This window comes from Molossus molossus, unplaced genomic scaffold (assembly GCF_014108415.1).
Source record: "Molossus molossus isolate mMolMol1 unplaced genomic scaffold, mMolMol1.p scaffold_m16_p_7, whole genome shotgun sequence".
Taxonomy (NCBI): Eukaryota; Metazoa; Chordata; class Mammalia; order Chiroptera; family Molossidae; genus Molossus; species Molossus molossus.
Genome location: NW_023425401.1, coordinates 43,735,152 through 43,757,822, shown reverse-complemented (window position 1 = coordinate 43,757,822; position 22,671 = coordinate 43,735,152). Strand labels below are relative to the sequence as shown.

Here is a 22,671-nt window from a genome sequence, read left to right as displayed (position 1 = left end):
CTTGTTCATATGTATGTATAATTTGAGAGGAAAATAGAATGTAGCCATTTCCTTCTGCTAACATTTGCATGTGGAAAATAAAATTATCCATAATATGTCTATGATGTGATGAAAATTCCAAGGATGTTTTCCTTGCTACATTCCACTGTGGCCCACTTTACATTCAGTTTCTGGTAAGACCAGATGCTCAAAGGCTTCCATCATCTCTAACATGTTTTCTCTATTAAAGAAACAGACACATTTAGTGAATATGTGTGTCAAAGATGGTCTAAAAAACCAGAGAAAAGTAAAACATAAAAGTTAACATAGTTATAACCACCAACTTACAGCATACACAAGAATAAACTCAAAATGGATAAAAGACTTAAATGTGACTCGTGAATCCATAAAAATCCTAGAAGAAAATGCAGGCAACAAAATTTCAGACATCACTCACAGCACAATTTTCACTGATACAATGCCTAGGGCAAGAAAAACAAAGGAAAAAATTAATACATAGGACTATATCAAACTAAAAAGCTCTGCACAGCAAAAGAAACAACCATCAAAATGGAAAGGAAACCCTCTATATGGGGGAGCATAATTGCCAACGATACATCAGATAAGAGGTTAATTTCCAAAATGTAAAGTACTCATACAACTCAACAAACGGAAGACAAAGAACCCAATTAAAAATGGGCACAGGGCCCTGGCTAGTTTGGCTCTGTGGTTGAGCATCGGCCTGCGGACCAGAGAGTTCCGAGTTCGAATCCTGCTAGGGGAACGTACCGCAAACAAAAAAATATGGGCAGAGGACCTAAATAGACACCTCTCCAAAAAGGACATACAAACGGCCAAGAGACATATAATAAATGTTCAATGTCACTAATCATCAGAGAGATGAAAATTAAAACGACTGTGAGGTATCACCTCAAACCTGCTAGAATGGCTGCCATCGACAAATCATCAAACAACAAGCGTTGGTGTAGGTGTGGAGAAAAGGGGACTCCAGTACACTGTTGGTGGGGATGCAGACTGGTGCAGCCACTATGGAAAACACTATGGTGTTACCTCAAAAAATTAAAAATTGAACTTCCATTTGTCCCAGTGATCCCACTTCTAGGAATATACCCTAAGAAGCCTGAAACACCAATCGGAAAGAATATATGTACCCCATGTTATAGCAGCACTATTTACAATAGCTAAGATCTGGAGACAGCCCAAGTGTCCATCAGTAGATGAATGGATAAAAAAACTGTGGTACCTATACATAGTGGAGTACTATGCAGCTGTAAGAAAGAAAGAGCTCTTATCCTTTGAGACAACATGGAGGGACCTGGAAAGTATTATCTGAAGCGAAACAAGCCAAGCAGAGAAAGACAAATATCACATGATCTCACTTATTTGTGGGATATAATGAACATAACAGTCTGAGGAACAGGGTAGACCCAGAGACATGGAAGTAGGGTACAGACTGACAACCCTCAGAAGAGGGGGTGGGAGGGGAGGGAAGAGATAAACCACGAACAAATATGCATGTAAGCATAACCAATGGACTCAGATAACAAAGCAGGGGACGGGGTGGAGGGAGATGGAGAGGAGGGTGTCAATGGGGAAAAAAAGGAGAAACATCTATAACAAAAATATATTAACAAAAAGAAAAAGAAAAAAAAAAAGATGGTGCCAAGTCTTTTTTTTCAGGCTGTGTTGTAACGGAAGCTGATACAGACAAGTGATCACGGGTTCAGGCGTGAGCAACAAACGGTTTTACTAACAGGTTTGGTGGAAACTTGAAGAATTGGTTTGAGTGTGATGGGGAGAGAAAGAGCTTCCTCGAGATCTCACAGCTGTGAGCGACAGTGGCCCGCTCCAGGCCTACCTCCAAGGCCCGTCCACGCCTTTAACCTGATGCTACTGTGGGTGGTCATGGCCCTCGGTAGGCTTCTACTTGTGACTTTGTTCTCGAACAAGTGGACTGCAGTCACTGGAGCATTTCCAGAGGCCGGTGGGAGATTTGAGTGCTGACACACTGCACTGTTCTCAGCACCCACCACTGACAGGCCTCTGTGAGCTGGGCAGGCCCCACCCAATCCTGATGCCTGAGCTGCTGCCCTGGGAAGAGACGGAGGGTGCCTCCTGCTGGCACATGGTGAGTGCAGACTACTAAATGCTTGAGGAGAGAGCTGGGGAGTGAACAGCCTGTGGCTCTCCCTCCCCACTTACAGGGACTGCTTCCATCCTCCACCCCGCCCCTCTCTCCCAGAAGTTGAGGGAAATTCTTGGGAACTGGAGACCTGAACGCAAGCTCCAGAGTGCCCTCTGGATTTGTCCTAAGAGGCCTGATAGTGTTTGCGAATACAGGACTCCTGTAGCATGATGGCACAGCAAAGGGTCTCGAGGTGGGTACACATGCCAGACCCCCCTGATACCCATCATGCAGTCAAGACAGAATCAGAGTGTCCAGAACAGGGCTTGAGCCAAGGAGTTTTCTGGATGTTAGTTAGTTTCATCCAGCAGGTATATCTCACTCAAACATAATTTGGTGTACACCAAGAAGGTTTACAATTCAGCACAGGCGACCTCCAGACAGACCACAGGAAACTCTGAGAGCACTCAACTTGACTTTTTAAAAACTATTTTTATTATAAAAGTGGTATGTGCTCACTGCAGAAAATTTGAACAGTTGAGAAGAGTAGAGAAAAGAGAATTAACATCACGCATACTTTCATCTCCAGGGACAACTTCAGCTAACTTTTGGAGTGCTTCCCTGGAGAGCCCACCCATTTACAGCACACAACAGCTGAACACCAGTCTTGTCTCTTACTGAACCGTAAGCGTCAGCTGGATTTAGGGGAGGTCAGTGTCCTTACATTTAATACCAAATGCAAATTTTTAGCTATAATATAACAACCCCCTCGCATATTGCCTTTTCAGTTTGATAGTGTGTTTGTTATATTTAGATATAATATGTACATGATAAGCTACATCCTGAAACTATGCCTAAAATGACACTATCGATGCTATTTTTCAAGTAAACACATTTAGACTCTCCATTCCATTCTTTCAGGACTACTGGACAAGAGGGAACACAGGAATGAGATTCCAAAGTGGATTAGTGGAGCAAGATTTTCACTCGAGGCTGCCGTTTCAGGGGAAGCACAGTATGTCTGGCATCCTAAGCATTGTGGTGCAGTGACTAAGACCTTCACCCATGTGTTCACTCTATTTTGACTTCCAAAGAGGCTGGAGGTGATGACTCAACCAAATATTAAACCCGACAAAGACTCCACATCAAGAGATCATACTCTAGGCTTTCTTAATGATTTGTAGTCTTTTTATATCAACTCTGACTCTGTATCTGTTAACTATCAGGTTAAAGAAAAGACTCAGGTAGAAAGGAACTAGACTAGAAAAAAAACTTTCTAGTTTGAGTGAGCCTAAAGGAACCCAAATCAGTAACAGGGATGCTCTGGGGGCAGCCAACTGTTCTTGACGTAACAAAAGTTGGTAAAAGGCCTCAGAACAAAGATGAAATCTAAACCATGCAGATGAAATATGTGAAAAGCAATAGGAAAAGATGAAACTGTTCCCAAGAAGAGAACTGGAGGAGTAAGAATAAAATGTCCAACTCCCAACAATGCTGTAATAGCCACAGGGCTATATTTCTTTTTAAAACCATAAACACAACAGGCATAGTTTGCTTCCCTTCATGAAACTTCAAGGGTGCAGCCTGCCCAGCACCCCTCTTCACTGAGCTGCCCATCTCCCTCCGTGTGGTGCTGATGGGACTGCGAATGCCAATTTGTCTTTCACTTCCTGCCAAAGGAGTGGGCACACAATCCAGTCTGGCCAATCTTGATCCTCATGGCCCTGTGTAAGGTCAGTGGTTCAGAGGATGGCGTGCGAAAGGGTCGTTCAACCCCCAAAGGGGTTGTGACCCACAGGTTGAGAACCGCTGCAATAGATGGTAAATGGCTACTCTGGGTCACCTGGGAAATCATTCTGAAAGCAAAGGTATAAACCTCGGTTCCTGATACTCAGAGCAGAACCCTCCTCCTATGCCACATCTCACTGTGCATTCAACTGAGATGAAACCATATCACTGTAGATGAGAAAATGATTTTGAGATCACCCGTTAAGTGACAAAAGCACGTGCAGAATCGTAATGTTGAGGAGGACCCGGTGCATCAGAGAAACCAGTCTGTTTCCAGGAATGTGAACTCCATGACTGCCTGAAGTGTCTCTAGGGCTGGGGCACCCACAACCTCTAAGTACTAATACTTTCTGTGGGTCACCTAGCCAGAATTTCACTATACAATTCAAGCATCTATTGCCTTAAATCCTGGGGTTGATGGAGAGCTGATCAGGGCCTTCGCTGTAGTGGTCACACGCTTAAAGACACATGCAAGCCTTCCATTTTCTTTTCTTTTTTAATTTTATTTATTTATTTATTGATTGATTGATTGATTGATTGTATATGCCCCTAGCGGGAACTGAACCTGGGACTCTCTGGTCCGCAGGCCAATGCTCCAACCACTGAGCCAAACCGGCCAGGGTGGAAGCCTTCCATTTTCTTTTTCATTTCCATATTTAGTAATCCAAGTGCTTTCTCCCAAAGCCTTATTTTTCATCCTTTTAACAATTTAGATTTCTTTTCTTTAGACAGCTTCAGTTTCTCTGGTTTATTTTCCAGTTGGATAATTTCTTTAATTTACTGAAATCACTCTGAATCCTTGCCTACTTATTATCCAAAAGGAATGCTAATAAAATAATGTTAATCGTTCACAGTTATTGTGAGATGACTTTGTGCCAGCCACTGAACTAAGCACTTTCCCTCAGTGGCAGGATAACTTGGGATAATTGCTGCAGGATGAGACTCAAAAGAATGAGCAATGACTTTCCTTCTACAATTCCAAGCAGATAAGTCACACCATCTTTGTTGGGGCTTGATTTCCTCCCTTCCAATGGTATTATTGCTTTTGGAGCTTCTGGGCTGAAAATGGAAGTTGTGAAGTCCTAGAAGACAACTCCTCAGCCAGGCTTTGGCTTGGGAGCCTGGTGGGTTGAGAGCAGCAGTAGAAACAGAGAAGGTGGGGGCTGCTGGGAGAAGAGCTCGTCCCCCAGTCAGAATGCAGATGTGCCCACTGGAGCACAGCTGTAGGGTGTACGTGGAGGTAGATGAGCACTGAGACTTAAAAGCCTTGAAGCAAAGGTGAGGAACTCGAGGATGGACCTGGTGGAGTCAGCATGAGAAGATTTCTGTCGGAGCATCTCTGAGTTGGATGGAGCATCCAATCCCAACAGACACAGGTGGCATAGGCCAGGCAGAAGCATGATAGAGGAACAGCCACCACCAAAGAGTAAGGACCAGGCTGCTTCCATATTTTCCAGGTTCTCACTGAATCCCCTGGGTTTTTATTTGTCAGTTTATTTTGTTCATTAGATTCCACATATAAGTGAGATCATGTGATACTTGTCTTACTCTGACTGGTGTTATTTCGTTTAGCATAATACTCTCCAGGTCCATCCATGCTGCATCAATCCAAGGGAGGAAGTCCTTCAAACATAACAGATAGATTTCTTAATAGTTTTTGAGTAGGTGCTCAATGCCAGATTTAGTTTGAGGACAAATAAATTGATGTTTTATTGCACAGGATGGTTGGGGAGCAAGGCCATGTCCATCACACAGACCTCTAATTTCATACAAGAACTGCATAGCCTCCAGCATTAGCAGCTGGCTCTCCACTTCATATCACAGGTGAAGATGAGGGATGTGAAGTAGCTTGCCCAAGGTCATACACGTACTGCAAAGAAACCGAGCACTGCCTGATTCCAGAGCCCATGATTCTTACCACAGCGCAGATGACAGGTTCTTCAGTAATTCTTTAAAAAATTACTTCACTTTGCAAATAATTATAATTTAACTCCACCATCCAAATGTGGAGAAAGAAACTGAGGTCAATTTAGTTATATATTGGATACAAACTAGTGCGATGTAATTTTTTTAACTATGCAAAAACTCTAATAGAGTCCTTAACATGCACTGAAATGTTAAGTTAAAAAAATTAATTCTCAGCCCGGTCATTGTTGCTCAGTGGTTGAGCGCTGACCCATGCACCAAGAGGTCACCGGTTCAATTCCCGGTCATAGCACGTGCCCAGGTTGTGGGCCTGATCCCCAGTGGGGAGGCATGCAGGAAGCGGCCAATCAATGTTCTCTCTCATCGATGTTTCTCTCTCTCTCCCTCTCCCTTTCTCTCAGCTGTGGCTGACAGGTAGTGACATAGTCCAACAAAACCTGAACATGAGTAAGAAACATCCTGCCTCGTTCAGATGAGGGCAGAGAGGACAGCTAGCCTTCATAGTGACATCTGGTATTCAACGGTTCCAACCACCTATAAACTTAAATAGCGCTCTCATCTCTAGATTCAAGCACCTCTTATTGAAATCAGGAAAGGAAAAGATTAAAGATGATGGCAGGGGGAAAAACTGAGGAGGTATCATATAGCAGGGCATGGAGAGATCCTGAGCACTGATGGGGAGCTGGCCTCAGAGATCAACACCTCTCTTCCTGAGCTGAAGGAAGAAAACAGAATTCATGTGTGAGGATTCTTATCTTTTCGGTAAAGTGAGAGAATAAAAATGCTGATAGTTATAGAATAGGAGGAATTAGGAGTTTGAGGATGATAAAGGAGGTTAGTAGAGCCATTATAGGGAGCATATAAATGGACAAGAGATTGATTTAAAAAATGTCAAATATAGTCCGGCTGGTGTGGCTCAGTAGGTTGTCGTCCTGTGGACTGAGAAGTCCTGGTTCCATTCCCCGTCAGGGCACATGCCTGGGTTTCAGACTTGATCCCCAGTAGGGGCACGCAGGAGGCAGCTGATCGATGTTTCTCTCTGATATCAATGTTTCTCTCTCTCTAAAAAGTCAATAAAAAACATATTAAAAGAAAATAAAAATGTGAAATATAGGACCTGGACAGTTTGGTTCAGTGGTTAGAGTGTCGGGACACAGACGGAAGGGTTGTGGGTTCAATCCCCAGCCTCGGAAGGGGTGAGTGAAGGAGGCAACCAATCAGTATGTCCCTCTCACAGATATTTTTCTCTCTCCCTCTCCCGTCCCCTCCACTCCAAGAATCAATGGAAAAAATATCCTTGAGTAAGGATTAACAACAAAAGTCAAATATAGGACCAGAAGGTTCAGGAATATCTTGATAAGGATGACTTGTAAGAGTCAAGTCAGATGTTCTCCACCAACTCAAGGCAGACAATCTAAGGCTGAAAGTTGAAAGACTCTAGGGTATTATTAGTGAGGAAATCCACATATAAACAAGACAGAGATCTAATAATAAAGATATGAATGAAATATGCATCTGAGAGTTTACTGAAATTATTCATAATTGGATATAATATGTAGGCTTACAAAATAATGAGAAAATTTGCCTTCCACATTTTAGTGTGCCTGTTTATAAAGTAATTAAATGAACACTCCTTGTAAAAAGAGGTCATGTATAATTTGTATAAAGAATGATTTTTAATTATGTCTCATATTTGGCAGGGATGCATATGTTATCTTATGTAATATGGTTCTGCTTGAATTTTTGTGACTTGCTCTATGCAATTAGTTATTTGAAGGGGCAAGAGAATCACCAATATTTCTAAAAAACTAATACATGTCAGTTCCTGTGGTAGGCGTTTACATGTTATCTCATTAATCCTCCTAATAGCCCTGTAAGATAGGTATTACTCTCAGTAGTTTATAGCTAAGAAAATCAAAGTTCACAGACATTAAGTAATATATCCCAGATAGTAAAACAAGTCTAACTCCAAAACATGTGTTCTTCCCACAGACCACACTGCAGAGTTGAATAGGGAGATGTCAAAAGAAATCTGACTTTTTCTATTTCCAAAGCTTATTAGTTTATATATAACCTCACTACAGATAATTTATCAATATCTTTGTTCTCTCCAGAATTTGCTTATGATTAAGTATTTTGGTCAGTCAGGAGGTACAGATGTACTATTACAGAATATGCCTTCAAAAGGAATAAAGGAGAGTGTAGGTTCTATCATTAACTAATTAGTTGTGCAACCTAAGGGCAAGCTTCTTAATCTTTTTTGTGGCCTCAGATTTTTTAAATCTAGTGAAATGATGACGACTTTGGACTAGGTGGTGTTTTAGGTCCTATTTGACTTCATCCATCATCCATCCATCCATCCATCCATCCATCCACCCACCCATCCATCCAGTAATTAGATTGAGATTTTTCTATGTATCAGACACCATATTGTGTTCTGGGAATACAGTGGTGAATACAATTAAAATTTCATGGAAGTTACAATATATAAAATTCCTGATCTTAAGACAGTAATTCTCAACGTGGTGAGGAGCGACAAGTAAGACAAATTGCCTGGTGATACTTTTTGGAAAGTGTACCTGTACTACCTCCTATATCTGTAGTTTACTCCCCAGGAAGTAAGCACTGTGGGGAGTCCGTGCTATTGATAAACATTTGTGGTACCCTTCATATAGGCTTGGCAGAAAAAAGGTTGAGAATTAGTGTTCTAAGTGATTCAGCAAATTAAAGAGGGGCCAATCATATTGCTCTATTTTGAAATCTGAAAGGAGACATTAAAAGAGCCAATTGTAAGTTTGAAAATGCACTTGAATTAAAAGTTCCTGATTAATTAAGTCCTATAAACACTTGTACCAATCAGAATGCTTACCCATCTTATTGTTGGCCATGACCTCTTATGCTGAATTCATGTGGAAAATTTGTTTGATTAAAAACACCACTATCCTTCTGACAAAGAGTTTTAATATCCCAGGATTCTGTATTTAAATACAAACATGCAAACAAACATTAATGACGTCACAACATCATTAATAAAAGGCCTGTGTATGTATTAGGCTTTCATGTTCTGAGAATTATAACAAAATCTAAAATGTTGGAAAGTTTTAAAAATTTTCCCATTCCCCTCAAATCTAAAAGCTATAACTAAAGTTTATGCTTGCTATAGTCAAACAAAATTACCATAGAAATGTATGACTTGAAAATTTAAAAAAATACATACCACCTCCAGTTTAACTTCGTCAGTCATACAATGTTTTATTTTAAACCTGCTGTTCAAACTTTCAAACACAACACGTGGCAAAGAAATAGTTAACACACAACATCTGCCACAATTCTATCTTTGAACTGCCTTTTCTGCATTATGTGATGTGTTACAATTTCTTACATTCATGGTATTCTTAAAGGCAGCAATGTCAATTTTTCTGCTTTGAAAACAGTTCCATTAATGTTCTGAAATTGCTTAAAAAGACAACTTTTTCCCTTTATTATTTCATTGTAGCCCACATTAGTGAAATAATCCAACATATTATTAATAAGTTGTTGAGAGGTATATGGTACTCAATAAGTCAACTCCCAACTCCAAGTTAAAATGAACTTCAATCCAAAACAAGCACTTTCCTAAATCAGTATACTTAGCTACTTTTCTCAAAAATATTTCCATTCTGAAATAAGATTTTTTTTGAGATACAATAGTTTCCTTTTTTTCTTAACAGAACTCAATGCTGTACTTTTTTTCTCAAAATATATTTGACATATTCTGTGCAAAATGTTAAGTTCTGAATAGCTTTGTACCTTATTTTGAAAAAGTTTATAAAATATAATTCCTAAAAACAACCTCAACATTAGACAATAGAGGAAGAAGAGACATATCAAACAAAGCCTAATTTTTCACATGAGAAATTAAGTATGTTCTTAAAGCTCCAGCAATACATTCCTTGAAAAAACTCAGAATGCACTTTGGTCATTATTAAACACATTAGAACATAGGCAAATAAAACAAAATGCTTTTGTTGTTTTCTACAGAAAGAAAATATACTACAGAGGCTGAATTGAGGCAGATCAAAAGAAATGGTAAGAGCAAAGTGATATCATGACATAGCTTTGTTCTCTACACATTCCTGATCTTAAGATTATGATTTAGGGATTAAAACTGCACCAATCAAGTAAGTCATTTACAATTAATTATTTTAAATTCCCTAAAATTTTTTAAAATGTGAAAATATTCAACATGATACACCTTGCACCAAGAAAATTCTAGATTGTTTCAAATAAATTGTTTTAAAAACTAAGATGCCCAGTTTTAAAAAAATTGCAAATACATTTCCATGTTTTAATTATTTCCTAAAATATTCTTGATTGTACAAATATAACAACTTAAAATCTAGTCCCAATAAGATACCATCATATTTGCCCTATTTACCTAAGGTGCCAACACAATAAGTTCTCAACTGGACACTTGGCAAATTATTTGGGGGTTGAGATGGGGGTTGGTGTGGTGGTGGGTTAACTGTCCAGGTTAAAAACATCTAAAATAGCCCTTATATAATTGGGTAGAGATGGGGGTGGGGTAGGAAATGTACCAGATTAAGTTTAGGGGATAGAATTTGCAAGCTGAAGCTGTCTTTTCTGAAAATTTGGGTATATAGTACTTTTATAACTATCAATCAGGGATATTTTATTGATTCTTAAGTTGTTCATTCGAGTGTGGTATGAAGAGCACACACTACAGTGTACCATGGGGAGAAAATTATTTTACTTCAGTAAACATATATACTTTAGTAATATCAATAGGCACTTCACTTGTGAGATGAGTATATACCTCACTCAAAAGGATACCATATCATGCCCTAGTACACTATAACATATCCCATATAAAGATACGCATTTAAAAGTAACAATTTTAAAAAGTGCACATTTTGAGCATGCACAGTTAGAGCTGTGCAAACAGCCCAGTGTTTCAAATAAATACAATTATTACTAGTAAATTTTTATCAAAATATCTTACAGTATGGTAACCATTTACAATTATTGCTCTATTAAGAGTTTTATTATCAAAGAGCACTTTGTTGACCTGTTACGTAATACTATATATATTAATACTGAAGGGTGCTTAACTGCAGCTTAATCAGTTTGAATCCTGGCATTGTTCCAAAATAATTCAAGAGAAGCCCTAACTGGATCTTGATTTACTGAAGAAAATGCTTTACAGGTTTAGCTGGAGTCCAATGCAATATTTCAAAGTTTAAAGAAGTTTTCCTCAAGTAAGGCAAGTTCACGGCATTGGTGGAGAAACAGTGCTTAGCAATGGCTTCTATTCTCACGATCTGTTGTTTTGTCAATTATTTATAAGCAATTACCAGGATCTCAAGTATCTGGATATCAGTTTTATCACCCCCTTCATCAACAATTACGTACACATCAATGCTAAAAATAAAATATAAAGACTGAAGTAAATGTAAAAAAAACAGTGAACAAGTAAAATAAATATAAGAATTGCACAAGACAGTGTGATGTAAACACTTCAATTTCCCAGCTGAGACTCCCGAAGCAGAGTGACTGCTTTCAGGCAGCTTAGTTGGTACTCTTATTCTGGAAAAGAGGCTACATCTTCTTTTCTCTGAATTGTCATGATTTGATCTTCCACAGCTAGTGAAAAAATAATAGAAGTAGTGACCATTAGAGCCAGTTTTAATATCATAACTTATTAAATTATATCACATAATACTATTTTTATCTAAATTTCATTCATAAATATTTGTTCTACTTTTTAAAATTCCTTTATCCTTTTATTTTCTTCATTTTTAAAAATTTATCCTTATTGTTGGAAGTATTAGATATCCCCTTTTTCCCCCATTGACCCCCTCACTTCTGCCCCCCTGCCTTCACCACCCTCTTGTCTGTGTCCATAGGTTATGCACATATACATATAAGTTCTTTGATTAATCTCTTCCCCAACCCCATCCTTTAATTTTCAAGATGAATTCACCTTAAACAAGTAAAGTCATAATCAGATTTCTCTTGTTTTCTTTTACAGGGAAGTGACAATATACATATACAACTAGTTTAACACAAATAGTCTGTACCTTATTCACTAAAAGCTGAACATATGTTGGAGGATGTATGCATTGCTATATAGATAAGTAATATAACTTTTGGCTGAAAAAAAATAAGGCTCTTCTTTTTTTTTTTAATCACCTAAATTAGATTCAGATTATATGAGTAAAAATAAATGCTACTTATTCTACATAAAAGTCCTATTTGTAATGAATACTATTCCAAATTAGGAATTCCTACCATATTATAAACCAAGAATGTTTATCATTCTTTGAAATTAAATATAAAATTATTTCCACTAATTATATATAATATTATCAAAATGATTTCATCACTGTGCACATGAGATCTCAAAAGAGTGCTAGGGTAAAATAAATATCACAAAAATGTAACAGGGCACTAAGTAATAAAAAAATACCTGTAAGTTCTTACCTTTAAATTAAATCCAAGCAAGTCACTGATAACACCAGAAACGGCTGACAGGATGACAACTTGGGTGATGTTATAAAGCAGTGGATTCATTGTGAGCCCATATAACCTAAAGGGGCTGTCCAATTCCTAGGAAAAGAAAAAAAATCATGAGCCCACATTCATTAAGAAGTATCAGTTAAACTAATTCAAGGTAATATATAGTGAGGATTTTTTAAAAATAACACTATTTTGAAAAACAGTTATAAATTATGAATAGTTTTAGAAAGAATAAACTTGGTTAAATCTGAAATAAGTAAAAAATACACCTTAAGGTTTTTTTTTCTTAAGGAGGAGGTGACTTCCTTTAAAAGAACTCTGTAACCAATTGATGGTTTCCAGATGGGAAGGGAGTTGGGGGGGATGGGTGAAAAGTGAAGTGATTAAGAAGTACAAACTGGCAGTTACAAATAGTCACAGGGTGTGTAAAGTACAGCATAGGAAATATGGTCAATAACATTGGTGTATGGTGTCAGATGTGTAAAGATTTATCATGGGATCATCTTGTAAGTTATATAAATGTCTAACCATTATGCATACACCTGAAAATATTATAATGTTGAATGACAACTGTAATTTAAAAAAAATTATATAATCTAAATTTGAAACTCTAACTTCTATCCCAAATGAATAACTAGAAAAGTATTGGTCTAGTAGCTACAAGGTTTAAGAACATGTTTGTATAAGAATATAAATTTAAACAGCACCTTTTTGCAGAAGAATTAGAAATTTAAGCAGCCAATTTTCTGCCAATATTAATACATATACAAAAACTCCCCTTTGAGACAACTTTCTAATACATGAATTAATTGACTCAACATTTAAAGTTCTCTTATATGCTAGGCCCTGTGCTAGGCTCTGGGAAGTTCAGATTCAGTTCCTGCGCCGAAGGACCTTGAAGTCTAATAGACCTGCAGATAAATAATTCAACTATTAGAGTCCTACATAAAAGGTATATATAAAAGACAGTGGGCCGAAGGACTTCCAGTCAAGATGGCGGCGTAGGTAAACACAGTATCGCGTCCTCCCACAACCACATCCAAGTTCCAACTAAACTACAGAACAACCAACATTCAAAACCGCCTGAAATCAAGCTGAATGGAAGTCCTACAACTACGGAATTAAAGCAGCTGCTTCGAGACTGGTAGGAGGAGCGGAGGCGTGAGGGGGGCGTGAGACGGGCTGGTCCAACACCCACGTGTGGCAGATAAAAATCAGGAGGATACCTCGGCTGGGAAGGTCCTTCCTGAGGACTGAGGGGTCCCTGTCCCATACCAGGTGCCCCGCTCAGGGTTCCAGTGCCAGAAAGAGAAGTCCCCATAACTTCTGGCTGGAAAAACCAGCAGGAACTGAGGCTCAGGGAAGCTGAAGCGGCTGGAGCCCCAGGCAGCTGCTCTTAAAGGGCCCGCGCAAACTTATCGGACTCACTCCCTCTAAGCTTGAAGGGGAGGCAGCTACAGGGGCGCCAGAGACATACAGGGAAGAACTGAGCTGTTTGGCACTGGAGCAAGGGCTGAAGAGGGGGCTTTCTCCGGGACAAACGTGCTGTCAGAGGCCTTTGTTTCTTTGGTGAACCCTTCCCTGGGGCGGCAGACAGCAGCCATATCTGGGACTCCAGCAACCTGGCCCATGCTGGTAGCCCCGCCCTGGTGACTCCCTGAGGCCCCGCCCCGCCCCCCCAACTTTCAGGCCCACCCAGCTTTCAGGCCCACCCAAGGTGTTGCCAGCTGCTTAACCATAGGATTGACCTGTCTTGGATCCTGCTTCAGGTTTTTCCTAAATTCTTTCAAACGAGCAGCATCTGGTCTCAGCTAGCCCCATACCGCTCGTTAAGTAATACACAGAAACAAACACAGGGAGGCAGCCAAAATGAGGAGACAAAGAAACAGGTCCCAAATGAAAGAACAGAACAAAACCCCCAGAAAAGAACTAAGGGAAATGGAGATAAGCAACCTAACAGATGCTGAGTTCAAAATACTGCTTATAAGGATGCTCAATGAACTCAGTGAGAACCTCAGTGAACTTAGGGAGGGCCTCAAGAGCATAAAAAAGGACCAGTCAGAAATGATCGATGCAAAGTTAGAAACGAAGGAGGCTTTAACTGAAATAAAGAATAATTTACACAGATTCAATAGTAGAGTATGTAAATCCAAAAAGCAAACCATTGATTTGGAATATAAGGAAACAAAAAACGCCCAATCAGAACAGCAAAAAAGAAAAAGGAATCCAAAAAAATGAGGATAGTGTAAGGAGCCTCTGGGACAACTTCAAGCGTGCCAACATTCGCATCTTGGGGGTGCCGGAAGGAGAAGAGAACAAGAAATTGAAAACCTGTTTGAAACAATAATGGCAGAAAACTTCCCTAACTTGATGAAGGAAAGAGACATACAAGTCCAGGAAAAACAGAGAGTCCCAAACAAGAGGAACCCCAAGAGGCCCACATCAAGACACATCATCATCAAAATGCAAAAGGTTCAAGACAAGGAGAGAATCTTAAAAGCAGCAAGAGAAAGGCAGCTAGTTACCTACAAGAGAGTTCCCATAAGGCTGTCAGCTGATTTCTCAAAAGAAACTTTGCAGGCCAGAAGGGAGTGGCAAGAAATATTCAGAGTGATGAAAAGCAAGAACCTACAACCAAGATTACTCTATCCTGCAAAGCTGTCATTTACAATAGATGGCCATATAAAGACTTTCCCAGACAAGAAAAAGTTAAAGGAGTTCATCACTACCAAACCGTTATTATATGAAATGATGAAGGGTCTTTTTGAAGATAAGATAAAATATATGAACAAACAAAATGGCAATGAATACATATCTATCAACAATGGAATCTATAAACAAAATGAACAGATAGAACAGAAACATTCTCATAGATACAGAAAACATTTTGTTGGTTGCCAGATGGGAGGGGGGTTGGGGGAATGGGTGAAAAAGGTGAAGGGATTAAGAAGTACAAATTCAATGCTAGACTGACAAACCTCAAAGGGAAAGGGGTTGGGGTGGGTGGCGGGAAGAAATAAACCAAAGAACTTATATGCATAACCAATGGACACAGACAATAGTGTGGGAAAAGGCGGGAGGGGGGCGGGAGGGGGGCGGGAGGGGGGCGGGAGAGGGGCGGGAGTGGGGAGGAGGTCAATGGGGGAAAAATATGGAACATCTGTAATACATTCTACATTCAACAATAAAGATTAAAAAAAAAAAAAAAAAAAAGACAGTGGGCCATAGAGGAAGGTGCTCCTGAAACTTAGTGGGTAGGGAGAGTGAGTATTCCATTAAGACACCCGACAACATGGCACCTTTGTATTGCTAGAGTTTGCTCAGCATTGTTAGAGCCCAAGTACAACAGAAGAATTACTTGAATTTATAAAACCGGCTACTTATGTAAGCATCATTCTTTAGGCTGACTGTACTGACAGACTGGCACTAAAGGAATTTATCAGGGGATACGAGAAAGATCATCAGGTCAGCAATATGGAAGATGGATGAGAGAGTAGTGGGACCAGAAAAAGGAGATACCGTAAGAGTTCAGTGTATCTAAAGCTTAAGTGAGAGATGATGAGGGTCTGACTTAGGGCAGTATTGATAGGGAAGAGAGGATGAATTGGAAGATATTTGAGAGGTTGAATCAATGTGCCTGAGGATTTCGTGGCTGTGAACAATGAGAGAGAAGGAGCAATTTATATTAAGCCCCAGGTTTCCAACTAGAAGACTGCGTATGATCAAAAAGAATTACACTGTTGTGCTTTCTATTTTAGTTATTTCTATTTTTATCTCTACTCTGAGATAGAAGCTGCTCTTAAATCTCATCTTTATAGCTTCCTTCTGCCCAGCATTGTGCCTACACTCTGAACATATTCAATATGTATATGTCAAAAAAACAAAAACAAAACAAAACTCGCCCTTCTCTTCTGAATCCTTTCAATGACAATATACTGTCAGGTGAAGTATCTAGTAAATTAACACTTTTTAGATGAGTGAAGAATTAACCATAACAATGAGACACAACTATAATTCCATACTATTTTCTGAACACTTATAAACAATTCTAAGAATATTTCATTTGTTATAGAAATCGGGAATTTAAAAAATATTTCCCTTTTAAGAAAAGCATGACTAACACTGCCAACGCAGTGATAAAAATATTTTATTAAAATACCTTCAAAGAGATATTATGAAATCAGACATATTGAAATATTTTTATTACCAAAAACAATTTGAAAATATAAATGTTCGTTGGTGATATGTATTATAATGATTATGTATTACTACTTTTTAAGCTGATGCAGGTCAAGCAAGAAGATGGTTCTGAGAAATACAAAATGAAAAATTTTCCAAATTAACATCAAATCTCCTTTTTTGAAATCTATTTTAAGTTCTAAGAGGCAAAAATTTCCAAAGATGCCAACGTCTACAATATTCTAACATTATTTAAAAGTCTTAAAACTTCAAGTTATTAAAATTTCAAAATTAAATGATATGGATTACTTTGTTTAGTTTTGCAATGAGAAGTTAAATGTTAATTGCGTGAATGTGCTCAAATATAATTTGGAAACAATGTGGATAATCATGAAAACCAAATACAAGGTAGGATCTACAAACAAAAGACTCAGATATAACGTCAGAACAGCATATTCTACATTATATCCATTTTTAAAATTACCTTTAGCAGTTTAGTAGCCAGTTTTAAAACATTATTCACTATTGTCAGTTCCTCTTTTTTGTTAGGTTTCTTCTCCATTTTCAAGTATAGGTTTATCTTTATTAAAAAAAATAAACAATTAAAACTATTTAAAATTATAACATACTAATTGAAAAAGAAATGTAAAGACATTCACTAAAATATTAATTGTAATTATCTGATTACTGAGAATATAGGTGATATTAATATTCTTCATACTTTACTGTATATTCCAAATTTCCTACAATAAGCTTATTTTATAAGAAAATAATTTAAAATATTTTTCAAATATAATTAAAAGCTACAAGTAAGGAAAACTGAATGTCATTCTTTAAAAGATGAAACACTTTAATCTCAGAACCAAATCAACCTAAAGAATAACTATAGTAAATCAATTGGTTTGTTTGCTACCTTCTCCTATCTTTTTAATTGAGCTAATTTACAAGGTTACCAATTTTTAAAACATCAAACTATCCCTGACAAAAATACTCAAGTTCACTGGCAATTAAGTTTCTTTGAATAATTCCTATAAATAAGAAAAATAGAAAAAAAAAATTCATATAAAATAAAACTGACCATCAAAATTATTATGCTTTATCCTTTCTACTGAATAAAAATTCATACTTATTCAAACATGGCTCTGCTACATTGCAAAGCAAACATATCCCACTAAAGGTTTATAATCCGTAATTTCTATAAATTGTACTTCTTATTAAATGAAAATGGGACATAAAAATAGATTAGATCTGCCCTGGCCGGTTTGGCTCAGCGGTTAGAGCGTCAGCCTGCGGTCCTGAGAGACCCGGGTTCGGTTCCCGCTAAGGGCGCGAACCTCAGTTGCAGTTTGTTCCCGGCCCTGGTCGGTCATGCGGGTGGCAGCCACTTGATGTGTTCCTTTCACATCGATGTTTCTCTCTCTCTCTCTCTCTGTTCCCCTCTCTCCCTTCCACTCTACCTGAACAAAAAAATGGGAAAATGTCCTTGGGTGAGGATGAACAAAAAAAAAGTAGATTAGATCTGAAACCTGCATCAAGGTAGGAACACTGAAGAAGGGCTTCTGTATCAAATTTCAAGTTTTGCTTTATAACACAAATGGTCTTAATCTAGGTTCCACAAAAAATGTGAAGTAAATGAAAACATTTTAATTTCATATGTACACAGCAGACATTAACTTATAACATAATAAACATGTATTCTCTCACCTGTTCAGTAAGTAATATTGAGGTATTGCTATATTTTTTACTTGTTTCTGACCCAAGGGTAACAAATCTCAGCAGAAAAAGTGTTAGTGAGATGCACCAGATTACGAGTTCCCAATTGTAGTGACAATCAAGGAAGATCTCATGCACATGAAGCAACTAAAAAGTGTTTGAAAAGGGCAACATAAAGAAACAGTCATTCAAACAATTTCTTTTTAAGAGAAAATAACATTGTACTTCATACAAATTGATCATGAACATAGTATTACATTTTTAAAACATTTCACATTTATTATGAAATATTTCAAGCACATTAAAAAGTATAATGTAATCAAAATCCATGGGCCTCTACCCATTTTTGTCAAATCTCAATATTTTGCAATATTTCTTTCAGATTATTGAAAAATAAAAGATAAGAGATTCAGCTGAAGCCCCTTTATACTTTTCCTTAATCCTTACTCCCTTCTTCCATATCCCCTCTGTAAAGGCAATAAATTCTGTGTTTATCTTTTCCATGCAATTTATAGTTCAGCCACATATCTCTTTAAACTATTGTTTTATATATATTTTAGAATTTATAAAAATATTATCACATTGTCCACATCATTCTTCAGTTTGTTTTTTATGCCACTGAACTTTGTTTTCAAGGTTTAACCATGTTAATACATGAAGCTCAAATTCATTCATTCTAACTCCTATGAGGTATGACAGTGAAAGAGTCAAGCACAATGTATTGGCCTCCTCTCTCCATTAACATTTATTTTGTTGCCAATTTTTCCTATTACAAACAATGCTGTGATAAACATTCTTCTATGCATCTCTTTGTGTATACATGTAAGACTTTCTCTAGGAGTTAACAGGTAGGAGTAAAATTGCTGGGTCCTTGGATATTCACATATTCAACTTTATTAGATATTACAAATTTGTCTCTAAAACAGTTGTACCAATTTATACTCTCAGCAGTATTATCCTTTGCCCCTCATTTTTGCCTACACTTGGTATTACCCAACTTCTTAATACCTGCCAATGTGATAGGTATAAATTGTTTTCTTACTGTTTTGATTTTACTTTTCCTGTTTCATCCTCTTAGGGAGGATGAATATGTTTCATATGTTTATTGATCATTGGATTTTCTCTTCTTAACTTCTATTCCATATCCACTTTCTCTATATTAGGTTGTCTGCTTTTCTTACTGATTTTAGATGTTATTTATATATTCTGAATAACAATGCCATTTAAGTCACATATTTTGCCATTATTTTCCCCCAGACTCCATTTGTCATTATGGTGTCTTTTGTATACTTAAAAATTTAATGGAGGGGTGAGGGAGGAGAAGAATGTATGAGAGATTGAACAAGTCAGGCAAAATTCTAAAATATTTGCCATCCGGCCCTTTACAGAGGAAGTTTGCTGTTCTCTAGCTCATAGGAAAAATTAATTTTTTTATGGTGATGTAACCATTTTTGTTAATCTTGATCTTCTAAAAAATGTCTCATATTTTTTGTTTATAATTTATCTATAAAGTTATTTGGATGTTCTATATAGACAATCATATAGTCTATTACTTTGTTTTTTCCTTTTCAATCTTTATACCATTTATTTGTTTTTCCTGTCTTCACTGGTTAATACCCTCTATCAAAATGCTGACCAGAAGTGGTAGAGATGTTGTCTTATTTGTTTTTAAAATAAATACCTCTAAAGTAATAAATATTATAAGTACAGTTTGCTCCCATTTTTGAAAGATATATTTTATCAGATTAAGCACAGTACCTTCCAGTCGTTGCATTATAAACCTCCAATGAAATTTACCAATTTGTTTTCTGCATCTATTGAGATGATCGGATGTTTTGTCCTCTTTTAATCAACTAAAGGAGCTCAAACTAGATTAATGGATTTTCTAAAGTGCAAAATCTTTGCATTCCAGGAATAAACTATTTTGATCATGGCATATTTACTGTTATTAAACTGCTGGTTTCGCCCTGGCCGGTTTGGCTCAGTGGTTGGAGCGTTGGCCTGTGGTCTGGAGAGACCGGGGTTCAGTTCCCACTAAGGGCATGTACCTCAGTTGCAGTTTGGCCCCGGCCCTGTTTGGTTCGTGTGGGTGGCAGCCACTTGATGTGTCCCTTTCACATCGATGTTTCTCTCTCTCTCCCTCCCACTCTGAGCAAAATATCAAAAAATGTCCTCGGGTGAGGATAAAAAAAAAATAAAAATAAAAAAAATAAACTGCTGGTTTTATCATCCTAGTACTTTGCATCTAAGTTAATAAGGGAAATTAACTCATAGTTTCTCATTTTCATACTGTCTCTCTAGTGTTGGTATCAAAGTTATATTTGCCACATAAAATGAATTGGTGGAATATGCTATTTTTGTATTCTTCTAAGATTTTGTATAGGATTAGGACTACTTGTTCACTTGAATATCTGGCAAAATTCACCTGTAAAACCTCATGGGTCTAGAGGCTTTTTGTTGGTGGCAGACTTTTAAACTATTGAATCAATATTGTGTTATGGTTATAGTTCTCTTCAGTTTTTTCAATTACTTTTTGAGTCAGTTTTAATAAATTATGCAACTCTACAAAACTTTACACCTAAGCTTTTAACTTTAATGGCATAAGGTAACTTCTACTGGTATTCTTTTTAAAACATCCTCAACTGTGCCAGTATTTCACAGTTTAATACTGTGCTTTTACTTTTTAAATATTTCTTATTTATGTTTTAAAATTTCCAAATGTATGAGGTTTTTTGGGTGCTGTCACTGTTTTCTAATTGCATTACAGCTAGATCAAGTGGGCTGTATAGTATCAGTTGAAAATTACTTTATGGCCTAGAACATGGGAAAGGTTTATAACTGTCCTTATGCCTGAAAAGCATGTATTCTCCAATTTTAGAATAAAATTTTGACTATCTTATTTAGATATATATCTTCATTACATTTTTTGTCTGCTTAACCTAGCAATTACTAAAAGAAATGTGTTGAAACCTCCCAATGTAGTATTTTGTCAATTTCTCACTAAAGTACTATTGATTTTGGTTATATATAGATATATTTGAGGTTATATGATCACATGCATACAGATTAGTCTTCTTGATGAATTATTCTTTTAATTTTTATCAGGCTTCTTAGATTACAGTCTGTTTCATCTGATAGTAATGAAAGGTTACCAGTTTTCTCTCGGCTAATGTTTGCCTGCAATACGTTTATATATATATTGATTTTGAGAGAGGAAGGGAGAGGGAGAGATAAAAACAATGATGTGAGAGAGAACCATCAACTGGCTGCCTCTTGCACAACCTACTGGGGATAAGCCTGCAACTTGGGCATGTGCGCTGATTGGGAATCAAACCAGTGACCTCTTGGTGCATGGGTTGATGCTTAACCACCGAGCCATACTGGACTCTTTTTCTATTCTTTTACATTCAAAACTTTTCAATATATCTTTTGTTGCTAACAATAGATGATTTTATGTTTAAGAGACATCCTAAGATGTACTTCAGGAACATGGAAATTAAATCCTGAAGAAAAGACTGAGATGTATTTAGAAATTCTGAGTACAGAAATCAGTCTTTTTCTTTGGGGTGCTTTTATTTTTCTTTTTGTTTTTGGTGTCCTGCAGTTTCTCTACAATGTGTCTAAGTGTGATAAAAATTAATGTTTTTTATCAGTTCAGAAAAACTCATAGCCATTACCTCTCCAAATACTGCTCCCCCTCTACTTTCCATCTGCAATTCCTGTTAGATTTATTTTGGCTCTCCCATCTGTCTCAATCCCCTTTTCATATTTCAATCTCTTTATCACTGTCTTATATTCTGGGTAATTTTTCTCCCCTTCTCCCAGTTCACTATCTTTAGCTGTTTTCAATCTGCTATTTTTTTCTGTTTGTTGTGTTTTTAATGTTGATGCCATATTTTTATTTCTCTGGAGTACTATTTGGTTCTCTTTCAAATCTACCTTTTTTTTTTTTTGTAGTGTTACCTCTTTAATCATTTTAAATAAGCTAACCTTATAGTTTCTATCTGATCAGTCTATTACCTGAAGATCTATTCCTGCTGTTTATTAATCTGCTGACACACTCACATTGTATTGTTTCTTCACTTGTTTTCAAACCTGAAAAGGTTTTATCTGTGAACATCTTGGGAGTCCTAGGTTGAAGTCACATACCCCAGCACAGTCTTGGTTTTGCTTCCACTAGGTATCCAGGAGCCTAGGACCACTTTTTATATTATCTTCTTGACACAGGGGTTACAGGAAAAGACCTGTAGTATACATTTAAACCCTGAACCTGTAAGAAGTGCAGACCTACGGTTCTTAGGAGAGACTCTTCCCCATCTCTTTGCTAGAGTCCAGGCAGAATCAGAGACAAGCTTCCTTATTGTCTTCCTGTGCTGGTGGGCAGACTGCTTTTCTTATTCCACCTTTTCATGGAGACTACA

General features: G+C 37.4%; 1 protein-coding gene across 2 annotated transcripts in view; it reads right to left on the bottom strand.

The window, feature by feature from the left end:
* Positions 1-10,155: 10,155 nt before the first annotated feature.
* PHTF2 (putative homeodomain transcription factor 2) overlaps positions 10,156-22,671 on the bottom strand; it is a 154,413-nt gene continuing 141,897 nt past the window's right edge. Inside the window, exons 15-18 of one of the 2 annotated variants that reach the window (XM_036246919.1) lie at positions 18,242-18,397; positions 17,022-17,117; positions 12,323-12,448; positions 10,156-11,482 (exon numbers count right to left, since the gene is read on the bottom strand). In XM_036246919.1, the coding sequence (XP_036102812.1) occupies positions 11,462-11,482; positions 12,323-12,448; positions 17,022-17,117; positions 18,242-18,397 (399 nt within the window). In that variant the 3' untranslated portion in view covers positions 10,156-11,461. The remainder of the gene's footprint in view (positions 11,483-12,322; positions 12,449-17,021; positions 17,118-18,241; positions 18,398-22,671) is intronic. The other variant, XM_036246918.1, reaches the window with a different exon arrangement.